This window comes from Puma concolor, chromosome D1, assembly GCF_028749965.1.
Source record: "Puma concolor isolate L17-30 chromosome D1, mPumCon1.1.hap2, whole genome shotgun sequence".
NCBI classification, from domain to species: domain Eukaryota; kingdom Metazoa; phylum Chordata; class Mammalia; order Carnivora; family Felidae; genus Puma; species Puma concolor.
Window position 1 is genome coordinate 57,602,986 of NC_141676.1, and position 21,162 is coordinate 57,624,147.

Sequence of the window (21,162 nt, forward strand, 5' to 3'; positions counted from 1 at the left end):
TATTTATTTTTGGGATAGAGAGAGACAGAGCATGAACGGGGGAGGGGCAGAGAGAGAGGGAGACACAGAATCGGAAACAGGCTCCAGGCTCTGAGCCATCAGCCCAGAGCCTGACGCGGGGCTCGAACTCACGGAGCGCGAGATCGTGACCTGGCTGAAGTCGGACGCTTAACCGACTGCGCCACCCAGGCGCCCCGAGGCTATTTTGGTTTAAACGTAAATTAATTTTGGGGCGCCTGGGTGGCTTAGTCGGTTGGGTGTCCGACTTCAGCCAGGTCACGATCTCGCGGTCCGTGAGTTCAAGCCCCGCGTCGGGCTCTGGGCTGATGGCTCAGAGCCTGGAGCCTGCTTCAGATTCTGTGTCTCCCTCTCTCTCTGACCCTCCCCCGTTCATGCTCTGTCTCTCTCTGTCTCAAAAATAAATAAACGTTAAAAAAAAAAGTAAATTAATTAAAAAAAAAAACAAAACAAAAAAATAAACGTAAATTAATTAGTAGTTAAAAATTCAGGTCCTCAGTTGCCCTAGAAACATTTCAAGGGCTCAGTAGCCACAAGGGACTAGAGGCCCCCATCGTGGATGGCAGATATAAGATATTTCCATCAGTGACGACAGTTCTAAAGCATTTAAAACACTGATTACTCCATTATCTAACACTGAATGAGCCTTTTTTCCTGTTTTCTCACACATGGAACAGTTCCTGTGTGTGAGGACGTGTGCCTGGCCGGGCCTCTCAGTGAGCTTTAGTACTACCACGTCTCCCTCCAGGGGGTGGGTTTCTCTAAGCATCTTGGGCTTACCTACTTTCTTCGCAGGCTTTCCCACTTCCTTAGAGGGCATTTTCACTTAATGAGAGGAAGATGGTAACAATTATGTACCAAATAAGTTTAAGTGACATGAGCATGAGGCACGATCCTATCCTCTTGGAAGAACAGCTGCATTAGGACTGCAGCCCACTCCGCATCTGCTCACCCCGACCCATACTGGTGAGCGCCTGCAGGTTTATTATGTCAGGTTTTCTGTGGGTAAAAGTTTTGCAAGCCACCGTAACAAACGTGGAGAGAGTGAGAGTTCACGTAGCAAGGGATACCCGAATAAAAACGTATTTTCCAGGGCGCCTGGATGTGTCAGTTGGTTGAGCATCTATCTGACCCTTTTTTAAAAATATTTATTTATTTTTAGGGGCGCCTGGGTGGCGCAGTCGGTTAAGCGTCCGACTTCAGCCAGGTCACGATCTCACGGTCCGTGAGTTCGAGCCCCGCGTCGGGCTCTGGGCTGATGGCTCGGAGCCTGGAGCCTGTTTCCGATGCTGTGTCTCCCTCTCTCTCTGCCCCTCCCCCGTTCATGCTCTGTCTCTCTCTGTCCCAAAAATAAATAAACGTTGAAAAAAAATTTTTTTTTTTAAATAAAATATTTATTTATTTTTGACAGAGAGAGAGAGAGAGAGAGAGAGAGAGAGAACTAGTGAGGGAGGGGCAGAAGGAGACAGAGACACAGAATCCGAAGAAGGCTCTAGGCTCTGAGCTGTCAGCACAGAGCCCATGTGGGCCTCGAACCCACAAGCTGTGGGCTCATGACCTGAGCTGAAGTTGGGCTTAACCGACTGAGCCAGCCAGGTGCCCTGAAAGTCTGGCTCTTGGTTCCAGCTCAGGTCATGATCGCTGTCATGGGATCGAACCCCCCATCGGGCTCCGCAATGAGCGTTGGAGCCTGCTTGACTCTCTCTCTCCCTCTGTCTCTGCCCCTCCCCCACTTGCTCTCTCTCAAAATTAACAAATTAAAAAAACTAATTTTCCCATTCTTCTATTAATGTATATTTAGATTGTTCCCAGTGTTTTGCTTTAGATACAATGCTGTGATGTCCATTTTTATACATCTGCAAGAGTTTCTCCTGGTTTTATATATATATATATATATATATATATACACACACACACACACATGTTGAGTGGCATACCTCAGTCTTAGACTATGTGCATCTTCAACTACTAGATATTAATAAATTGTCCTTAAACTTAAGGTTGTGTTCAATTTCTAGTCTTACCAGCAGTGCATAAAATCTCCTGTCTGTATGCTCTCAACAAATTTGATATTCTAAAACTCTAATTGTTGCTAATCTGATGTGTGTGAAATGGCATTTCACTGTGGTTTTAATTGAAATTCCCTTAGGTGACAGGGGTGCCTGGGTGGTTCAGTCAGTTGAGCATCCCACTTCGGCTCAGGTCACGATGTCATGGTTCATGAATCTGGGGCCCACCTCGGGCTCTGTGCTGACAGCTTGGAGCCTGAGCCTGCTTTGGATTCTGTGTCTCCCTCTCCCTCTGCCCCTTCCCAGCTCGTGCGCTGCCCCTCTCTCTCTCAAAAATAAAAATTTAAATTAAAAAAAGAAAAAAGGAAATTTCCCTGGGTGATAGTGAGGTTTAACATATTTTCCTATGTGTAATGGCCATACTTGCTTTATCTTCTTTAAAATGCCAGTTTGGGGGCGCCTGGGTGGCTCAGTCGGTTAAGTGTCTGACTGTTGATTTTGGCTCAGGTCATGGTCTAATGGTTCATGGGATCAAGCCTGAGTCCAGTTCCATGCTCACAGCACGGAGCCAGAACGGGATTCTCTCTCTCCCTTTCTCTCTGCCCCTCCTCTGCTTGCCCTCTTTCTCTCTCTCAAAAGTAAACAAATAAACATTAAAAAAAAAATACAATGCCTGCTTGTGTATTTTGCTCATTTTTCTATTAGGTTGTTTGGCTTTTTCTTATTGCTACGTAGGAGTTATTTATATATGCTGAATAATAACCCTTTGTCTGTTACACGTATTGCAATTATCTTCTCTCAGTCTATGGTCTGTCTTTTCGTGTGTGTGCATGTGTTTGTATTAATAGAACTTTAAAAATTTAATTAGACTTGGGGCACCTGGGTGGCTCAGTCAGTTAAGCCTCCGACTCCGGCTCAGGTCATGATCTCACATTTGTGGCTTCGAGCCCCATGTCAGGCTCTGTGCTGACAGCTCAGAGACTGGAGCCTGCTTCAGATTCTGTGTCTCCCTCTCTCTCTCCCCTCCTCCGCTTGGGCTCTGTCTCTCTCTCTCAAAAATAAATAAACATTAAACATTTTTATTAGACTTGAGTTCACCAATTTTTTCCTACATGATTTGTTTCTTTTTTGTTGTTTTTCTTCAAGAAATCCTTCCTCAATCCTGGCACACAGCAGGAATTCAGTAAATGTTGAACATAAGCTGCAATGGGAACTGAAGGGAGGGGCTGCAAGCATTGGGGTCAGGTGACAGGGGCTGTGGCATCACAGACATGAGGATATGGGGGAGATTATTGTAGAGAAGAGGACGCTTCAGTCATCAAAGGACATCAAAGATGTCTAGGGAGCAATGGGTCTGGGATGCAGGAGATAGACTGGGCTGGAGGTGGGGACTGAGTATTCAGCACACAGGGGTAATTTAGGGAGCACTACCCTCCCCCAGAGAGAATGTGCAGCACTAGCAGAGGGTGGGATAGAGGGTGGGAGGAGTCTGGGAAGCAGGAGGAGAATCAGGAAGGGTAATGTGGGAGCCACGTGGGCAGTTCTTGATAGTGTCCATGGAGTGACTTCCTATGCACTCCTTCTGAGACACAGAAATTACTGGGTCCTTGGAGGGGCCATCTTGGGGGTTCTGTGAGGGCAGAGACTAAGTAAATGGGGAAGGACTGCAGAGGTGGTAACCGGTTGGCACTGAAGGGAAGAAAGGGGGCAGTACCTGGAGGGCGTGGCCCCAAGGCAGGGCTGGGGGAGATGGTGGAGAATATTCCTAGGTGACAGGAGAGGAGACCAGGAGAGGGTGGGGGGACCGGGCTGCAGGAGCAGAAGAGCAGCTCTGGGCACTGGTTGCGGCCTTCACCCCAGATGAAAGAAGAGCTACTTCTTGGGTAGGGGGATGCTGAGCTGAGAAGTTAGGGGCAGAAATTTAATTGAGCCCCCTGCAGAAAGCCCAGCCTCAGTCCTAATGTCTGCCTGACTCAAGAAAGAGCCAGTGAACATTTTTGAGTGAATTTCTTGGTGAGTCAGTTAGAGAGTGGGGTCAGCAGGTGGGATTGGGATATCAATGGGTTAGGGTTTGTGGAGAGGGGAGATTTGGAAGGGCCACTGTGAAGACAGAGGAGAGAGTTTCCCTAGGTGAGGTTTCTAGGGGCCCAAGTCCCTTGAGTCACAGGCAAACACCTTCTCCCTGCAAAGAGACGAACCGGACAAGGACTTGCCTCAAGGTCCCTTCAGTCAGAGAGAGCCCCTGACACTAAACACCCCTGGGTCTGTCCTCACATCTCCATCCCCCACCCCCTCCCTGGGCCAGCCACCATCATGCCTTTGCAGACTGTGGACAGGACTCGGGGCTGGGCTCCTGCCGCCACCTTGTCCCTCCCACCCGCTCCTCAGTCTCCATTCAGCAGCTGGAGAAATCTATGAAAGCGAAATTTGGTTATGTCACTCTGCTGCTCTAAACACTTTGGTGACTCCCACGGCCCTTCAGATAAAGGCCAAGTTCCTGACCGTTGCCACAAGGCCCAGCTGGAATAGCTCCTGCTGCTCTTGCAGCCCACCTCCCACCATGCCTCCCAGCTTGTGGGGCACCCCCACTCTGGCGGTGCTTCGTTTCCTGGACCATGCCAAGCCCTCTCCTGCTTGAGCCCTCTGTGCAGTCTCCTGGAGCAGGGTATCTCTTCCCCTCACTGTCACCTGGCTGAAGCGAACTCCTCACCTTGGTCTCAGCTTAAATGGTACTCCCTCCGGGAAGTCTTCCCAAATCTCCTGATTTAAAAACTAGATGCCTCCTCTGACCCCCATTATAATCTCCTGTATTAGCCTTTCACTTTTCCTCCTTAGCACTCATCACAATGTGTAATGATGTATTAATTTGTGTGACTATTTAATGTCTGCGTTCCCAACCAGAGTATAAACTCTACGAAGCCAGCGCTATCTGGACTGTCTTGTTCATATGCATTGCCAGTGCCTAGCACAGAACCTGACACATAGTAAGAACTCAATAATTGTTGCTGCAGTGGTCACAAAGAGGAGGGGCTGGCTTGTCAGAGGGCTACAGGTCAGGGAGGTTTCAGGGACGAGGGAACTGGAGGCCAAGGTCCAGGAGATCTGAGAAGATAAAAGGAGGAATATTGACAATGATAAGCGCCATCCATGTGCCAAGTGCTGTCCTGTTACACTATCCTGACACTCACCATTCCTAGCATCACTCCCATCTCATCTTTAGTACGATGTCCCACTAGCTGGGTGACCTGGGGTCTGTAACACCAGGCTCCTGGGGTTGTTATGAGGATCAGGGATCAGGGATCAGTCTGTGGTGTGGGAAGTGTCACCAAGTGCCAGGCTGTAGGGGCACTTGGGCTCTACAGCCGGACTGCTTAGGTCAAATCTCAGGTCTGCCACTTACTAGCTGTGTGACCTTGGGCAAGTCACTTCATCTCTCTGTGCTTCAGTTTCCCCACCTGTAAAATGGGGTTAAGAATGCCCCTGGAATGGTTACGGTGACGAAATAAGGAAATGGATTAAAACACCTAGCATGATGCCTGGCACATAGTGGACTCAAAAAATAACACTTATTATCCCTCCCTCTCCTCGACCAGTTCCGAACTGTAGACTGTCAGAGCCCCGAAGACCTGAGGAATCACCACTTCCACTGTCCCCAATGCAAAGAGAGAAACTGAGGCCAGGCAAGAGTAGGGATGCCGGAACCGGGACTAGAGTCCAGGGGTCCTGAGTCCCAGCCCAGAGCGTCCCTTCCTACGCCTGCGGCCTCTTCCAGACTCTAATCACCACCACCAGGTAGCCCAATTGGCGGGCAAACCAGTCCGGTCCAGCCTCCGCGGGACTCCAACTTGGGTGAGCTCCAGCCCGGCCACGCCCCCGCCCCCGCCCCCGCCCCCGGCGCTCGCGCTCTCGCTCTCGCTCTCGCTTTTCGCTGGGAGGCACGAGGGAGGCAGGGAGGCGGGAGACACTCGGGGTGGGAGCTTCAGCCGTCCACGCTGCCCCTCGGTTTGTGGGTTCACCTCCCAGCTCCCGAGCGAAAGGTTTACGGGTTCGCCTCCCAGCGCGAGCGCTAGCGAGCGTCGTTCCCGGCTTGTAGCCTGTAGCCGGGCGGTGCTGCATGGCCCAGGTAAGCGCTGTGCGGGGCGGGGCGGGGCATCCAGAGGCAGGAGGTGCTGGGGCACGAGGGTACGGGATATGCCTGCCGGCTCCAGGCTACCCCCGCTGCCCGGGTGGGGTTTCCAGGGGTGAGTGTGTGTGTGTGATGTTAACAGTGTGTAAGACATGAGTGTGGGCCATGCGTGTGTGCTGGGCTGTACGCAGTAGTGTGTGGTGTGTGTATGCGGCGTGACCAGTGGATTAGTAGTATGTGTCCACATGCAAGAAGTGTGTGTGGTACCTATCTATAGCTGTGGGTGATTGTGCCAGAGTAACCCAGGGGTTCTGTGTGCCCGTGGTTTGTGCACGCTGTGTGGTAGGAGCCACCGCGCGATGGTGCATACATGTGCGTTGTGCCTGTTGTGAGACGTGTATTCTGTGTGTGGCACATCTGTGGCCCTATGTGGGGTGCTGAGCCAGGTAATGGAAGGTGAGAAGCATTTGTGTAGCTGTTACCGCCCACAGACCATTTCCCATGAACCCAGGATGGTTCTTACTTTTCTACCCAGCACCCCTAAAGGCTTGGGAAAATGAAAGCTCACCCCGGATATGGGTGGAGGAAGTATAAACGATCCCTCCCTCACACACACACACACACACACACACACACACACACACACACACACAGCTTCTTTGAGGTCTCCTTTTTTAATCTTCAGAATTCATGTGGATGTTGCATTCCTTTCTGTAATATTACTGCATTTGTTTTAATATAAAAATAGTGTCCCAGTGAGTTGACTCAAGGCTTGGCTGGGTTTATCCTGCAGTGGTAGTCCTTCAGCACCTGTGAAGTAGGAATCTGCTGCCTGTCTTCCAAACTGGGATGGCAGGATTTACGCATCCTGGGGGAGTATGGCAGTGTGGTTGGTATATGGTTGTGCTGTGTGTGCATGTGTAAAGCACAGTTGCGTTGAGGGAAGCTGGAGTTGTGTGTGGCCGTACGTGCTGATGTGAAGGAGGGGGTCACGGTGGTGTGGGGGGTATATCCTGCATGAGGGGACTGGGGTAGGGTCTGTCGGTTATTTCTAGTTCAGCTGCAGGGGAGCAGGGCTTCTGAGGAGGAAACCTGACCATCAGTGAGATTTTCACATTTTCTCCACTGGCTGGGCTGGAAGAGATTGCAGGACCCTGGGGGATCACAGGGAAGGGGTTCTCATAGCAGGCTACCACCTGGGACTGTTGACGTGGTTGTGCTATCCAGGCTTGGTTTGCATCCCAGCTCTGTCACTCTTTACATGTAAGACTTTGGTCAAAACCTCTCTGCACCCCTTAGTTTCTTCCTTTATAAAATGGAGGACTTAATATATTTGCCTCATAGGGTTATTGTAAGGACTGAGTTCCTGGATATAAAATGCTGGCACATAAAATTCTTTAACTGTTGGTGATAAAACTGCTGGTGATAAAACTGATGGATGTGATGGAGCCTCTACATGAGGGGGGCCCCTGCCTGCCCCAGGAGCCCCTGATCCCCACAGGACCAATGACTTCTCATGAGCTGGGCAAGTGGGAATCTGAGAGCCCTTCATTTAAGTATGTCTGGGGGATCCATTCCTGACCCCAGGCCCCATCATTGTTGCACTCTGAGTGACTGTCTCCTGGACAGATGCAGTCTGAAAGGGATGGATGCTGAGTCTCTGGCAAGGCCTGGGATAGAGCATGGGACGGGGAGCCTGGGGTAAAGTGCAGGGTAGCCATGGGGCTTGGACAGAGGCCTCTCTTTCCTGACTAACACTAGAGGGACAGGAAAATACTGGCCTCTGTGTGTGTGTGTGTGTGTGTGTGTGTGTGTGTGTGTGTGTGTGTGTGGGGACTGGTAGGGGTAGGGATGCCCTCTGCCTGGAATGAGGAAAGTCAAGAAGGGCAAGATCAAGGATGTTTCATCCCTGACCCATGGCAGACCCTAGGAGCTAGGGGTGGGGGAGGTGGCAAGGTCAAATTTAGGGCAGGTGGGCCTGAGCTCCAGGCTGAGGTGGACCAGGAGACCCATTAAGCTGGGCTTTGCTTGGCGAGGGTGGGGAGAGGACGTTTGCATTGATGGAGCAAAAGAGCCCTTGTTCCTGATGACTTCATTGGGGCAGTTTAGAGAAGGTTCCTGGGGGACTCAGAGGAGGAGGGGACATAAAAGGCAGTGTTGGGAGCTGTGGAAACATATTTAGGGAGGGCACCTAAATATATCCACTGTGGTGGCGGGGTGCTGTGATAGACTGGCAGTGAGGCTTGAGACAGAGCAGAAGCATACCACTGTCCCCACTGTCCCCATGCAGGGAGTGCTTTGGCGCCAGAGGCTCTGCATGCTGCTCTAGGAAGGCTGGAGAACAGAACCGTGCTAGGTAGCAGCAGACCTGGCCCAGCCCTGACTGGCTGGGTGACAAGGCCAGCTCTCTCTTCTCAGCCGTCAGGGAGGTGGGACAAAGTGGTGTCGGCATCACTTCTGTCCCTGATTTCCTTTAATCCACAATTCCAGCTATAATTGTTCCTGATTCTACAGCCCTAGCCCTAAGGCTATAATCTCAACTCAAACATTCTAGACATATGTAATCTAACCTGTAGCTGTAATATTCCCTGATTCCAGCTTAAGTGTTCAAGAATTCTGACCCTGGCTCTGGCAGTCTGACACTATTTTTTTTTTAAGTTGTATTCATTTATTTTGAGAGAGAGAGTAAGAGAACATGTGCGCGAGCAATCAGGGGAGGGGCAGAGAGAGGGAGAGAGAGAGAATCTCAGGCAGGTTCTGCACTGTCAGCCCCAGTACAGGGCTCGAACTCATGAACTGTGAGATCATGACCTGAGCCGAAGCCAAGAGTCAGACGCTTAACTGATTGAGAGACCCAGGTGCCCCAGCCGGACATTTTATTTATTTATTTATTTATTTATTTATTTATTTATTTTTTAATTTTTTTTTTCAACGTTTATTTATTTTTGGGACAGAGAGAGACAGAGCATGAACGGGGGAGGGGCAGAGAGAGAGGGAGACACAGAATCGGAAACAGGCTCCAGGCTCTGAGCCATCAGCCCAGAGCCTGACGCGGGGCTCGAACTCACGGACCGCGAGATCGTGCCCTGGCTGAAGTCGGACGCTTAACCGACTGCGCCACCCAGGCGCCCCAAGCCGGACATTTTAAAGCTTATAAACTACCAGAGAAAATATGCTAGAGGTCACTTCTGCAGAATTGTTTGAGAAGCCCCAGGAAAGGTCCCTCCATAGGCAAGCACAGGCACTGGAACTGCTCCTCTGGAGTAAGGGAAGGCCTCTGGTAAAGGCCATATGCTCCCTGGGATGGGTGACAGTGAATCCAGAAGCCCCTCCTCAGCAGGACAGTGGAGGTACTTGGAGCTCATGGTAATCAGGGGGTGAGGACGGCCCAGGAGAGGGAATGGTGGGGATCCAGGGTTGTCATCATTCCCCTTGGGATCCCCTGTGGGATCACTGAGCTCCTGGAGGGGACACAGAGAGGATGAAGGGAGAGAAAAAGAAATGGGGCTGAGGAGACCTCAGAGGCAAACCTCATTGTGTCTTAGGTTGTAGAAAAGACTCTTGCGGTGTTCGCAAGAACAGTGCCCTTAATGCACAGCCGGGTTTGAACTTGGCATGGGCTGGGGGTGGGGGGCTGACAGCCAGTTCCAGCTTCAGCTGAGTGACTTTAGACAAGTCAGTTTCCCTCTCCAGAACTCATTTTGTCATCTGGCAAACGGGCACACGGGACTAAAGCTCCCTGACCTCTCTCTCCTAACGCTGAGGACGTCAGCACTGTCATGGACTGACTACCTGGACGAGACTCTAAATGTTAGTCCAATAGGTGAGGAAAGAATGAGTAAATGAATGATCAGATGAAGAGGTATGAAAATACAGCACAAGGCACCATGACTGTGATCTCTTCCCTTCCTCCCTGCTAAGCCTCAGTCTCAGCCCGCATGTGAGAAATTGGTCTCAGACCGAAGAGAACTGGGGGTCTTGTCCTCTGGAAGAGCCCAGAATTGGCTGAGAGTTTATGAGACTCCTGGGTGTCACCCCTTGCCCTGCAGTGTTTCCACTGACAGCCCTGCCCTGAGTCCCGGTGCTCTCTATGAATATTTCCCCATGACCATCCCTCAGCTCCCAAGCTGATGATTGAAGGAAGGAAGGAACCGTAGCTTCAGGGGCAGTAGCTCTGGAGGCTGGGATGGAGAGCAGGAGCCTCCCAGAGGTTGTGGGAAGAGCAGAGGCCAGAGAGTCCTGGGCCCCCAGGCTGTGTGAAGCAGGGTGAGGATGGGAGTGGCCCACATCTGGACATCTAAGGACTCTGCTCTTCCCCTTCTCTCTTTCTTGGTTCTGAAAGTTCTCTGTGTGAAACTTGCTCTGGAGCTGAGCAGTAGCCCTGCATCTGCTGGGCTGCATGTGGGTGCATGTGTGCAAGCTAGGGGTGGTATGCCCCTGAGTGTGGCAGGTGCCTGGGCATATCCATGTATGTGGACCTGTGTGGGTTGTATGGAGCTGTGTCGGGGTCTGGGTGTGCTTGGTGTGCACCAGTGAGGGATTGCACCCACAGGCATGTGCTCCTTCTTCCTCTGCTGGTTCTCTGTGGCCCCTCTGCACATTCCTATGATTGGGAAACAGCAGACCCAGACTCTGGACAAAGTGAGATGCCCAGGCTGCAGAGAAGGAGAGCTGAGGTGCAGCCAGACAGACCAACTTCCTCCTTTCAGAGGAGACCACCAGGCATGCCACCTGCAAGCCTCAAGTAGGGTCAGCTCCTTTGATGATCCCAGAGGGACCAGGGCTCTCTGCTTAGATTGGGCTAGGTGGTCTCCTCTTTCAGACAGTGAGTTGAGGGTTGTGTTTCCCTCCTGGCTTCTGGGAGCAGCAAGGAGCCAATGGGCAGTACCCTTGGTTGCCTAGGATGGGCAGGACACCGTTCCTGCTGGCCAGTGGCTCATTACAGGCCTTCCCAGTTGTGGACTCACATGGGAGGGAATAGCTTTATCTGACAGCTAGAGAAACCAGGGTTCAGGAAGAGGGGAAGGGGTGCCTGGGGGGCTCAGTCAGTTAAGCATCCACTCTTGATTTCAGCTCAGGTAATAACCTCATGGTTTGTGGGATTGAGCCCCGCATCAGGCTGTATGCTGACAGCTTGGGATTCTCTCTCTCCCCTTCTCTCTCTGTCCCTCCCCTGCTCATGCACACACACTCTCTCTCCCTCTCAAAATAAATAAATAAACTTAAAAAAAAAAAAAAAAAAGGAAGAGGGGAGACTTACCCAGTGGAGTAGCCAGAGCTGTACTGTGAGCCCAGTGCAGGGTGAGGAGGGGGACCCTGAGACCCAGCTGGCAGTGTCTGCCTAGGGGTGGGAACTCTGGAGGTGGGGTTCTAAGGTCAGCTTGGCCAGTTTGTGGAGGACATATGAGGTTAAAAGGTAAGATACGTGGCTATTGTACATGGACTGAGGGGTTCCTGCTAGTGATTGAGGGCAGGAGGTGACTGTGGAGGGGTCAGTGCCCACGTGAAGCAGAGGGTCTGAGGACCCTCCCCGGGGAGGTGGGCCTTTGGCCTTGAGCACACGCCTACTGTGAGGAGCCTACACCCAGGGCTGAGCTGGGAGGGCCTGGACCTGAGTTAATCCTCTAAGCCTTCTTCCTCCTCTTGTGTAACTGCTTTTGTCCGTGGGGAAAATCAAGAGCCTGCAGTGACCAGGAACCCCACAAATCTCCTGTGGTATCTGGGCCTGCCTGGGATTGTGGCAAAGATTTACAAGCCTGGGAAAACACGGCCTGTGAACTGGGGGTTTATAGGCACCCCAGGAGTGGGCACACATGTGCATGTGCATGCGTCACATGCAGAGACACAGGCAACATGCGTGTGAACAAACGTACTCCAGGGCCACATACATATGCCATATACACACAGGTGCAGTTCTGAATATGTGTGCCCATGTGAATACATGTACATCTTCCAGGTCAGACCCACACATGACTGACACCCCCACCCCCTTGCAGACATGGGTGTACCCGACATTTATCTAGTTACATCCTCTTCCAGCCGGGGGGCCTGCGGTAGGGGATGGGTGGTCCTTACAGTTACTTCAAGCCTACACCTTCTCCTCCCGGAATAAGCTTTCCCAGGCCTCCCGGCCTTGTCCCTTTCCACGCCTTCCTCCTCCTCTTACCGCAAGGACAGAGGAGAGGCTTTTCCTGGTAGCTGTCAGTCTGCTGGTTGGGAGCAGAGGTGGTTTTGTCTTTTCTGAATTTCCACTTAGTTCCCATCAAGCATCAAGGGCTGCTCTGGGGGCTACCCCAGGGCCCCACAAGCCTGAGGAGGCTGTTTTTCAGACAAGTAGGGGTGGGTGTTAGGCATATAACATCCCCTGTCACATGGGTAGCGCCTAAAAGTTTATGGACTGCCTTCTTGCCATGTCTAGCTCGTTCTTTTTTTTTTTTTTTATAAATGTTATTTTTTTAATTTACATCCAAATTAGCATATAGTGCAACAATGATTTCAGGAGTAGCTTCTTTAGTGCCCCTTACCCATTTAGCCCATCCCCCCTCCCACAACCCCTCCAGTAACCCTGTGTTTGTCCTCCATATTTAGGAGTCTCTTATGTTTTGTCCCCCTCCCTGTTTTTATATTATTTTTGCTTCCCTTCCCTTACGTTCATCTGTTCTGTGTCTTAAAGTCCTCATATGAGTGAAGTCATATGATATTTGTCTTTCTCTGACTAATTTCACTTAGCATAATACCCTCTAGTTCCATCCACATAGTTGCAAATGGCAAGATTTCATTCTTTTTGATTGCCAAGTAATACTCCATTGTATATATATATACCACATCTTCTTTATCCATTCATCCATCGATGGACATTTGGGCTCTTTCCATACTTTGGCTATTGTTGATAGTGCTGCTATAAACATTGGGGTGCATGTGCCCCTTCGAAACAGCATATCTGTATCCCTTGGATAAGTACCTAGTAGTGTAATTGCTGGGTCATAGGGTAGTTCTATTTTTAATTTTTTGAGGAACCTCCATACTGTTTTCCAGAGTGGCTGCAGCAGTTCGCATTCCCACCAGCAGTGCAAAAGATCCTCTGTGTCTGCATCCTCGCCAAAATCTGTTGTTGCCTGAGTTGTTCATGTTAGCCATTCTGACAGGTGTGAGGTGGTATCTCATTGTGGTTTTGATTTGTATTTCCCCGATGATGAGTGATGTGGAGCATTTTTCATGTGTCAGTTGGCCATCTGGATGTCTTCTTTGGAGAAGTGTTTAGTCGTGTCTTTTGCCCATTTCTTCACTGGATTATTTGTTTTTTGGGTGTTGAGTTTGAGAAGTTCTTTATAGATTTTGGATACTAACCCTTTATCTGATATGTCATTTCCAAATATCTTCTCCCATTCTGTCAGTTGCCTTTTAGTTTTGCTGATTGTTTCCTTCACTGTGCAAAAGCTTTTTATTTTGATGAGGTCCCAATAGTTCATTTTTCTTTTGTTTCCCTTGCCTCCAGAGACGTGTTGAGTAAGAAGTTGCTGCGGCCAAGGTCAAAGAGGTTTTTGCCTCCTTTCTCCTTGGGGATTTTGATGGCTTCCTGTCTTACATTTAGGTCTTTTATCCATTTTGAGTTTATTTTTGTGTATGGTGTAAGAAAGTGGTCCAGGTTCATTCTTCTGCATGTCGCTGTCCAGTTTTCCCAGCACCACTTGCTGAAGAGACTGTCTTTATTCCACTGGATATTCTTTCCTGCTTTGTCAAAGATTAGTTGGCCATACGTTTGTGGGTCCATTTCTGGGTTCTCTATTCTCTTCCATTGGTGTGAGTGTCTGTTTTTGTGCCAGCTAGCTCATTCTTTATGACAGCCAGCGGTAAAGGTGACTTCATTTCCTCCACTTGATAGATTAAGAAATGGAAACTCACAAAGAGAAAGACAACTCAGGACCTGCCTGAGGTCACACAGCAAGATAAGGCAGAATTTACTAAAACACTGGGAAAGAGTTGTTTCAGCCTCCTGGGGCTTAGAGAACAAGATTTGGGCTGTCCAAGCTGGGAGGATGAGGTGGGCCCAATGGAGGAGCACCTCATGCTCCTTTACCAGGAGTTGGCTGAGGGCATAGACTGCCCCTCACAGACCAGCATTCTGCCGTGAGGCTCAGCCCGGAGTCCACCCTTGTGGACGTGCCAGAGGAGAAGGCAGGAGGGGAAACAAGGACATCTTTGCTTTGCTGTGTAATCCAAACAAGCCCCTGCCTGTCTCTGGGTCCTAGTGCCCTCTCAACAATGGGATACGAGAGTTGATTAGAGGATTTAGAAGGCTTCCCCACAGCCACAAGTGGAAGACAGGCTCAGGATGCTTCATGCCAAAGCCCTGGTGGTCCTGAGCTGAGGCCTGTACACGGGAGCCCTGGCCTGCTTCTGAGATCCCCTGAGTCAGGGCCTGGCACAGACTGGGGACTCAGGGCTTGGGGTCTCCTCTGGGCTGGGGAGGAGGTGGTGATGTGAGAAGAGCACCCAGAGACTCCAGATGATATCTTCCCAGCTTGGCTGGGGTTGCAGCCCCCTGGCTCTCTGCCCCTACTCTGCCTTACGTTTCTCCACAGGTCACTACCTGACCTGCTGTGTATTTACTAAACTCATTAACCAAAATAAACTGGTCCCTCTGCTAGAATGTAAATGGTATGAGGGCAAGGACTTTGTTTTGTGCTCTCAAGTGCCTCGGACATTACCTGCACAGAGTAGGTGCCCATAAGTACTTCTTTAAAAAAAAATCTTTTTCTTTTAATTTTTAAAAAATGTTTATTTTTGGGGCGCCTGGGTGGCTCAGTCGGTTAAGTGCCCGACTTCGGCTCAGGTCACGATCTCACGGTCTGTGAGTTCAAGCCCCGCGTCGGGCTCTGTGCTGACAGCTCAGAGCCTGGAACCTGCTTCAGATTCTGTGTCTCCCTCTCTCTCTGACCCTCCCCCGTTCATGCTCTATCTCTGTCTCAAAAATAAATAAACATTAAAAAAAATTTTTAAATAAAAAAAATGTTTATTTTTGAGAGAGAGACAGAGTGTGAGCAGGGGAGGAGCAGACAGAGAGGGAGACACAGAATCTGAAACAGGCTCCAGGCTCTGAGCTGTCAGCACAGAGCCCAACACGGGGCTCAAACCCACAAACCGTGAGATCGTGACCTGAGCCGAAGTCAGACACTCAACCGACTGAGCCACCCAGGTGCCCCATGAGGAGGACCAATCTTATGGAGGGGGAGGGACTGTCCCAGGCCACCATTGGCCCAAAGCACAGTCACCCTTTCTGCCTTCTCATCAAGCCCAAGCTCAAGGGTGGATCAGAGCTGGGGAAAGGATGGTGGCCCAGGCTCAGCCTTTTTTCCCCTCAAATCACACTCAAGCTGAGGAGTCATCCTCAGCCCTGAAGGGGAGTAGGTAGCATCGGGAGTCCGAGCTGCGAGCTGCGGAGAGCAGAGCTGTTAACCTCAGGGTCTCAGCCTCTCTTAATGGATCTTCCAGGCACTGCTAAGAAAGCCAGGTTGATTGTTCCCTCTGGCAGCAAGGAGCAGGGCCAGCTCTCTCCAGACCTTTCAGAGAAAGATCAGGAGAGGGCCGAGGGGTAGGGTGGAGAGGAGGAGGAGAAAAATGGTTACTGAGGAGTGCCTCCCTGTGCCAAGCCCTGTCCTTAAATGTTATCTCACGCAACCTTCCCAACAGCCCTCAGGGGTAAATGGGTGGTACCCATTCTGAACGTCAGCACACTCAGAAGGTGAAGTAACTGTTCACAACTAGGTAGTGGCTGAATGAGCTTGCGTGTTCTTGGGATTCGCCCTGCCCTTTGCCAGCTCTGTGCTGTGGCAAGTTACTTCCCCTCCTTGATTTCTTGGTTTCTTGCTACCTCCTGGGGCTTCTGTGAAACATGCACGTGACAGTTTGTGGCACAGGAACTGGCTAGCTATAAGGGTTGCTCTGGAGTTAGAATTTGCTCCAACGCCTCACAGACCACCGTGGAGCTCACTGACTCCTGGGTGAGTGTTCTGGGTCAGGGCCCTGAGGGTGCCCGAGCCCCTACCTCCTCTCAGAGCTTCACACACAGCCCACCTTGCAGGCACTGTGGCTCCTCACAGGCTGGAGTGGGAGTCAGAGAAGCCTTGAGGGTCCTCCTTCCTTCCTTGGCCTGGTTGTGCCTAGAGCCTCCAAGCCACACAGCATGCAGAGCAGAGGAGATGGAGACATGGGGACTGAGAGGGACCTCGGTGGAGGGGTGGAAGAGTGAAGACAGAACTGGGAGCCATGTAGGTCTGGGTTTGAGTCCCAAGTGGCACAGGACACGTTCCCTCTCTGGGCCTAAATTCTTACTCTGTAGAATGGGGATCATGATGATCTCTTCCTGAGTATTTGAAAACTGTTAAGTGTTATATGCTAGTGAGGGCCCTCCAGGGAGGAGGCTGGGCTCTGCCCTCAGAGCCCTCCAGAGCCTATGGTGGGGAGAGGCTAAGAAGGATTAGGTGACCAGATCCACAGAGAAGGCCCTTGGCAGACTCTTGCCTGTGCCATCCCAGCTAAATCACAAGACAACCTGGAGCTGACCCCATGTGACTGGTGGGGAAAGTGAGTTCTTGAGTCCAAGTGTGCCTTGCTGAAGGAGAGTGAAGCGGGGTGAACGAGTGTATCTGGGGAAGCTGGGTGAAAACTTTCCTGGGGTTTCTGTTGCCATTCAACACCCACTGACACCTCCAGGGGGGAAGAAACTGAGGCAGCACAGCCCTCGGAGGGTCCCTGGCCTCCTGAAGATGTCTGGGATTCACGTATCTTGCCTGCTCTGGAAAGAGTCCCAAGCCAATTCAGGACACTCTCTCCACCCCTTGGTATAAAATGAGATGGTAAATGAGAAGGCTGTTGGCAAACTACAAAGTGCTGTGCCTCTGAGGATGCATCTGTATGTGTGTGCAAGCCCTTGGGTGTGTATGCACAAGTGAGAATGTGCAGCTTGTGAGTGTGTGTGCACATGTGTGCAATGTGTGTGCCTGTACATGTTCCCTGGCCTGGCTGGGTGGGGCAGCTCCATGCTGCCTAAGGCTCCCTGTTTGCCTAGGGCTTTTCTCCTCTAAACTTCTTACGATCTTTTTTTGTGTTTCCTCACTGTTTCTTAGTTTACCAGAAAGGGAGCAGGCCACGGTCCAGAAACCCAGCAATTGTTTCTGAGCCTGCTGACTCTTCTTCCCTCCTGGCCGCCCTCGCCTCATCCTGTGTCTGTCCCTGGAGGCCTCGCTGTCTGGTGCTCCCAGCATGGCCTGGTCTGCAGGGCTGGCACCTTGCCTGGCTCCTCTGTGTGGCTCACCTGCTACCCACTTTTCCTTCCAAGACTCTGTCCACATCATTGTCCCAATGGCCCTTCACGACATTCCCGCACCCTCCAGAGGTGCTCTTATTATTCCCATTTTACAGGCAAGGAAATGAAGACTTGGTGAGGAAAAATGGCTTTTTCAGAGTTACTCAACCAATTAGTGGCATTTCTGGGGTTTCAACTCCTACCTAACTCCAGAAGCTTTATTCTTAACTATTGTGACCCACCTAGTGGGGATGGCTGGATGGATAAATGAATGAAAGAACAAACGAATAGATCACTCGGTCAACATTGAGCTGAAAGAGAAAGTTAAGTGATAATAACAATGGCTACCATTTATTGAGCACCTACTATGTGCTAGGTGCTTCGGTCACTTAGATTGAGCTAACAAATGCAGCCGAGATTATTGTTATCCCCATTTTGCGGTCGAGGAGGCTGAGGTTCAGAGAAGTTCAAGTGTGGGACCTGGGATTCTAATTTGTCCTCCCTGGAGGAGGGATGAGTTGGCAGAGCCTGGTGAACGGTGCTCACTGTAGCAGTGACCAGGCAAGACTCTCAGGAAGCTGTGTCTCCGGAGTCCTCCCCAATGACACTCTACCCCACCCCTCTGGTCCTGGGGCCATTTCCGCATTTGTCTCTAAAATGGGTTTCTATTTCAGTTTGAGATGGGTACAGCTCTGACTCTTCCTCTCTGACTGTTGGCATGTCTAGTAAAGGCCAGAGACCTGGCCTGGGCATACGGAGATATCCTCCTATTCCCCCTTCCCTAGAGCTGGCCCTGTCACTAACGACTCCTGTGGGAGGGCAGGCCAATGCAAGATGCAGCTATGGGTCTATGGAGATGGCCTAGGCTAGGTCTGCAGCATCTGTGCCCAGCCCCGTGCTGGATGCCAGGGACCCTGGAGCGAGCGGATCCAGCCTTCTGCTTAGCCAGCTTGGGATGAAAGCTGAGGCCTGGGTGGGCTAAGTCTGTGGTAGTAGGGGCAGAGCCTGGCATCCTGACTCCCCACACAGGACTGGTTTTGGGGGCTCGGGACAGAGTGAGGGCTGTGCTGTGGCCCCAAGAGAGAGCTGACCTGTGGTGTCTAGGAGGTAGATCTCAGCTCAAAGGGATGACATTGTCTCTGTCAAGCCAGTGGGTTGAGAACCAGCCATTCAGGTCAGTGAAGTTTCCTGAGCACCTCCTACTGGGGGCAGAGGTTGGGGGGAGGAACACTCTGTACAGGGAAAAAGAAATCAGATGTTGAAATCAGAGCTGGGTTTGAATCCCCACACCAGCATTTGCTGGCTGTGTCATCTCAGATGAGTTATTTAACTTCTTGGAATTGCAGTTTCCCCATTTGTGAAATGGGATGATAGAGCATACCTGACCGACTCATGGAGTGACAAATAAGATAATGCACATAACATTACTGTAGGTCCTCAACAAATTTCAGTTCACTTCCCTCTTCACACTGGAGAGCCCTTCATCTGAAGGAGGAGATATTCCTTTAGGCTGCAGCTAGTCTGATGGTTGAGTGAGAGACAAAACTTGCAAGATGTTAGGATGAACCCTACAGATTTGCCAGCATTTGACGTGATGGGACACAGCCTCATTTCTCATGTCACAAAGGGGATATAGAGACTCAGAGGGGCCAATGTGTGAGGTAACCTGAAATGCCTCTGTGATAAAAAGTTCCTGGAATAAAGCACATGATAGGTTAAAATCCAGCAGCCCCCATCCTGGGTCTCAGAAACCTCCCTGTCAGACTCCCAGCCTTAGTGAGATTCATTGAGGACTCACTTTGTGCCAGGCCTACACCACAGCTTTATTGTAGATCTATCTTTACAGTAACAACAACTATGAAAGGTGAATACTGTAACTTAAGTTTAGTAAGTGGGGAAACTGAGACTCAGAGTGTTGTCAAACTTGTTCAAGCTCATACAGCTAATAGTCAAATTGGGGACAGTCTAGCCCTGAAGGCTATGACTCTCCTACTCCATGGGGGTACTTGTTCTACAAAAGATGTCAGGCCTCCAGTCGGAAATACATAAAATAAAATGGTAAAAGGTGAACAACAACATAGAAAAGGTGTAGTTAGGAAAATATAAATCAAAATCACAATATAATACCACCTTACACCCTTTAGGATGGCTATCCTGGAAAAGACAGACAATAGCAAGCGTTGGGGAGGATGTGGGGAGATTGGAACTCTCATACATTGCTGGTGGGAATGTGAAATGGTGCGGCCACTTTGGAAAACAGTTTGGGAATTTCTCAAAAATTTAAACATAGAGTTACTATAAGACCCAACAATTCCTCTCTTAGGTATATATCCAAGAAAATTGAAAACGTGTATCTATGCAAAAACTTATACAGAAATGTTCATAGCTGTGTTATTCATAATAGCCAAAAAAGCAGAAACAACCCAAATGTTTGTCAATTGATGAATGGATAAACAAAACACGGTATATCCCTACAACGGAATATTACTTGCCTGTAAAAAATGAAATTCTGATCCATGCTACAACATGTATGAACCTTAAAGACATTATGCTAAGTGAAATAAGCCAGAAACAAAATGGTACGTATTCTATGATCCCGTTTACATGAAGTATCTAGAATGGGCAAATCCATAAATACTGAAAATAAGTAAGTAATTTCCACAAGATGGAGGGGGAGGAATGGAAAGCAAGTGCTAACGGGTACAAGATTTCTTTTATGGTAAGGAAAATGTTCTGAAATTAGATAGTAGAGATCGTTGTACAATCTCATGAATATACTAAAAGCCACTGAACTGTACAGTTTAAAAGGGCGAATTTTACGGTAGGTAGATTATATATTAATTTTTTGGAAAACAGAAGCAGGAACCTACAAGTTGCACAGAAGGTTGAGACCAATGTTGATGCTAAGATAGAAGCACAGGGAAATTCAACCCTGAGCTTTCTGGGTGCTGGAACAAGAAAGGAGAAGCAGCCTCCCAGAAGAAGAAAGTGCCAGTTCCTTAGGAAAACCAACTCTTGGGGCGCCTGGGTGGCTCAGTTGGTTAAACCTCTGACTCTTGATATCAGCTCAGGTTGTGATCTCAGGGTTCATGAGTTCGAGCCCCACGTCAGGGTCTGTGCTGACATTGTGGAACCTGCTTAGGATTCTCTCTCTCTCCCTCTCTCTCTCTCTCTCTCTCTGCCCCCCCCCCCGCTCACTCTCTCTCTCAAAAAATAAATAAAATCTGGAAAAAAAAAGAAAGAACACCAACTCTTCCAAGGTTTCACTCTATGGCAAGATTCCTACAAGCCTGAGTTGGATGACTATCATAATAAATTGTCAAGAACACAAATATCCTATATCTCCCACCTGAGATTCTGATGCAGGTAGTAAGTATCAAGAACCATGAAGGGCTTGTGAGTTTACCACACATCGAAGCTGACAAGTTAGCCTACTACATTTTAATGGATGCTGGCAGAAGACCTAAGACTCCTGGTTCTAGACAAAGAACTTTGTTCCTCGGCAATAGAACCAGGGAGAATATCAGTATCAGCACCAGTTTGTCAAGCCCCAGTTGCCACAAGGCACTAGAAAGAAGGCCAAATAACACCTGCACACACGGTGAGTTCCATTACAAGAAAGGAGCCTAGACCAGAGGCAACTTGAATCTTTCATAATGGGCAGTCAGCCTGCCTGACCTTTGTCCCAGAGGAAGGCATCACCA

General features: G+C 49.9%; 1 protein-coding gene across 4 annotated transcripts in view; it reads left to right on the forward strand.

Moving 5' to 3' along the window:
* The first annotated feature begins 5,968 nt into the window (after positions 1–5,968).
* The window catches only part of P2RY6 (pyrimidinergic receptor P2Y6), a 39,177-nt gene continuing 23,983 nt past the window's right edge, over positions 5,969–21,162 (forward strand). For 2 of the 4 annotated variants that reach the window (XM_086678262.1, XM_025928665.2), the window contains exon 1: positions 15,204–16,154. Coding sequence is in view for 1 of the 4 variants with exons in the window: in XM_086678261.1 (XP_086534387.1) it covers positions 6,142–6,150 (9 nt within the window). In the remaining 3 variants the exon portion in view is untranslated. Of the gene's footprint in view, positions 6,151–15,203; positions 16,155–21,162 lie in introns of those variants that run through there. The other 2 variants (XM_086678264.1, XM_086678261.1) reach the window with 2 other exon arrangements.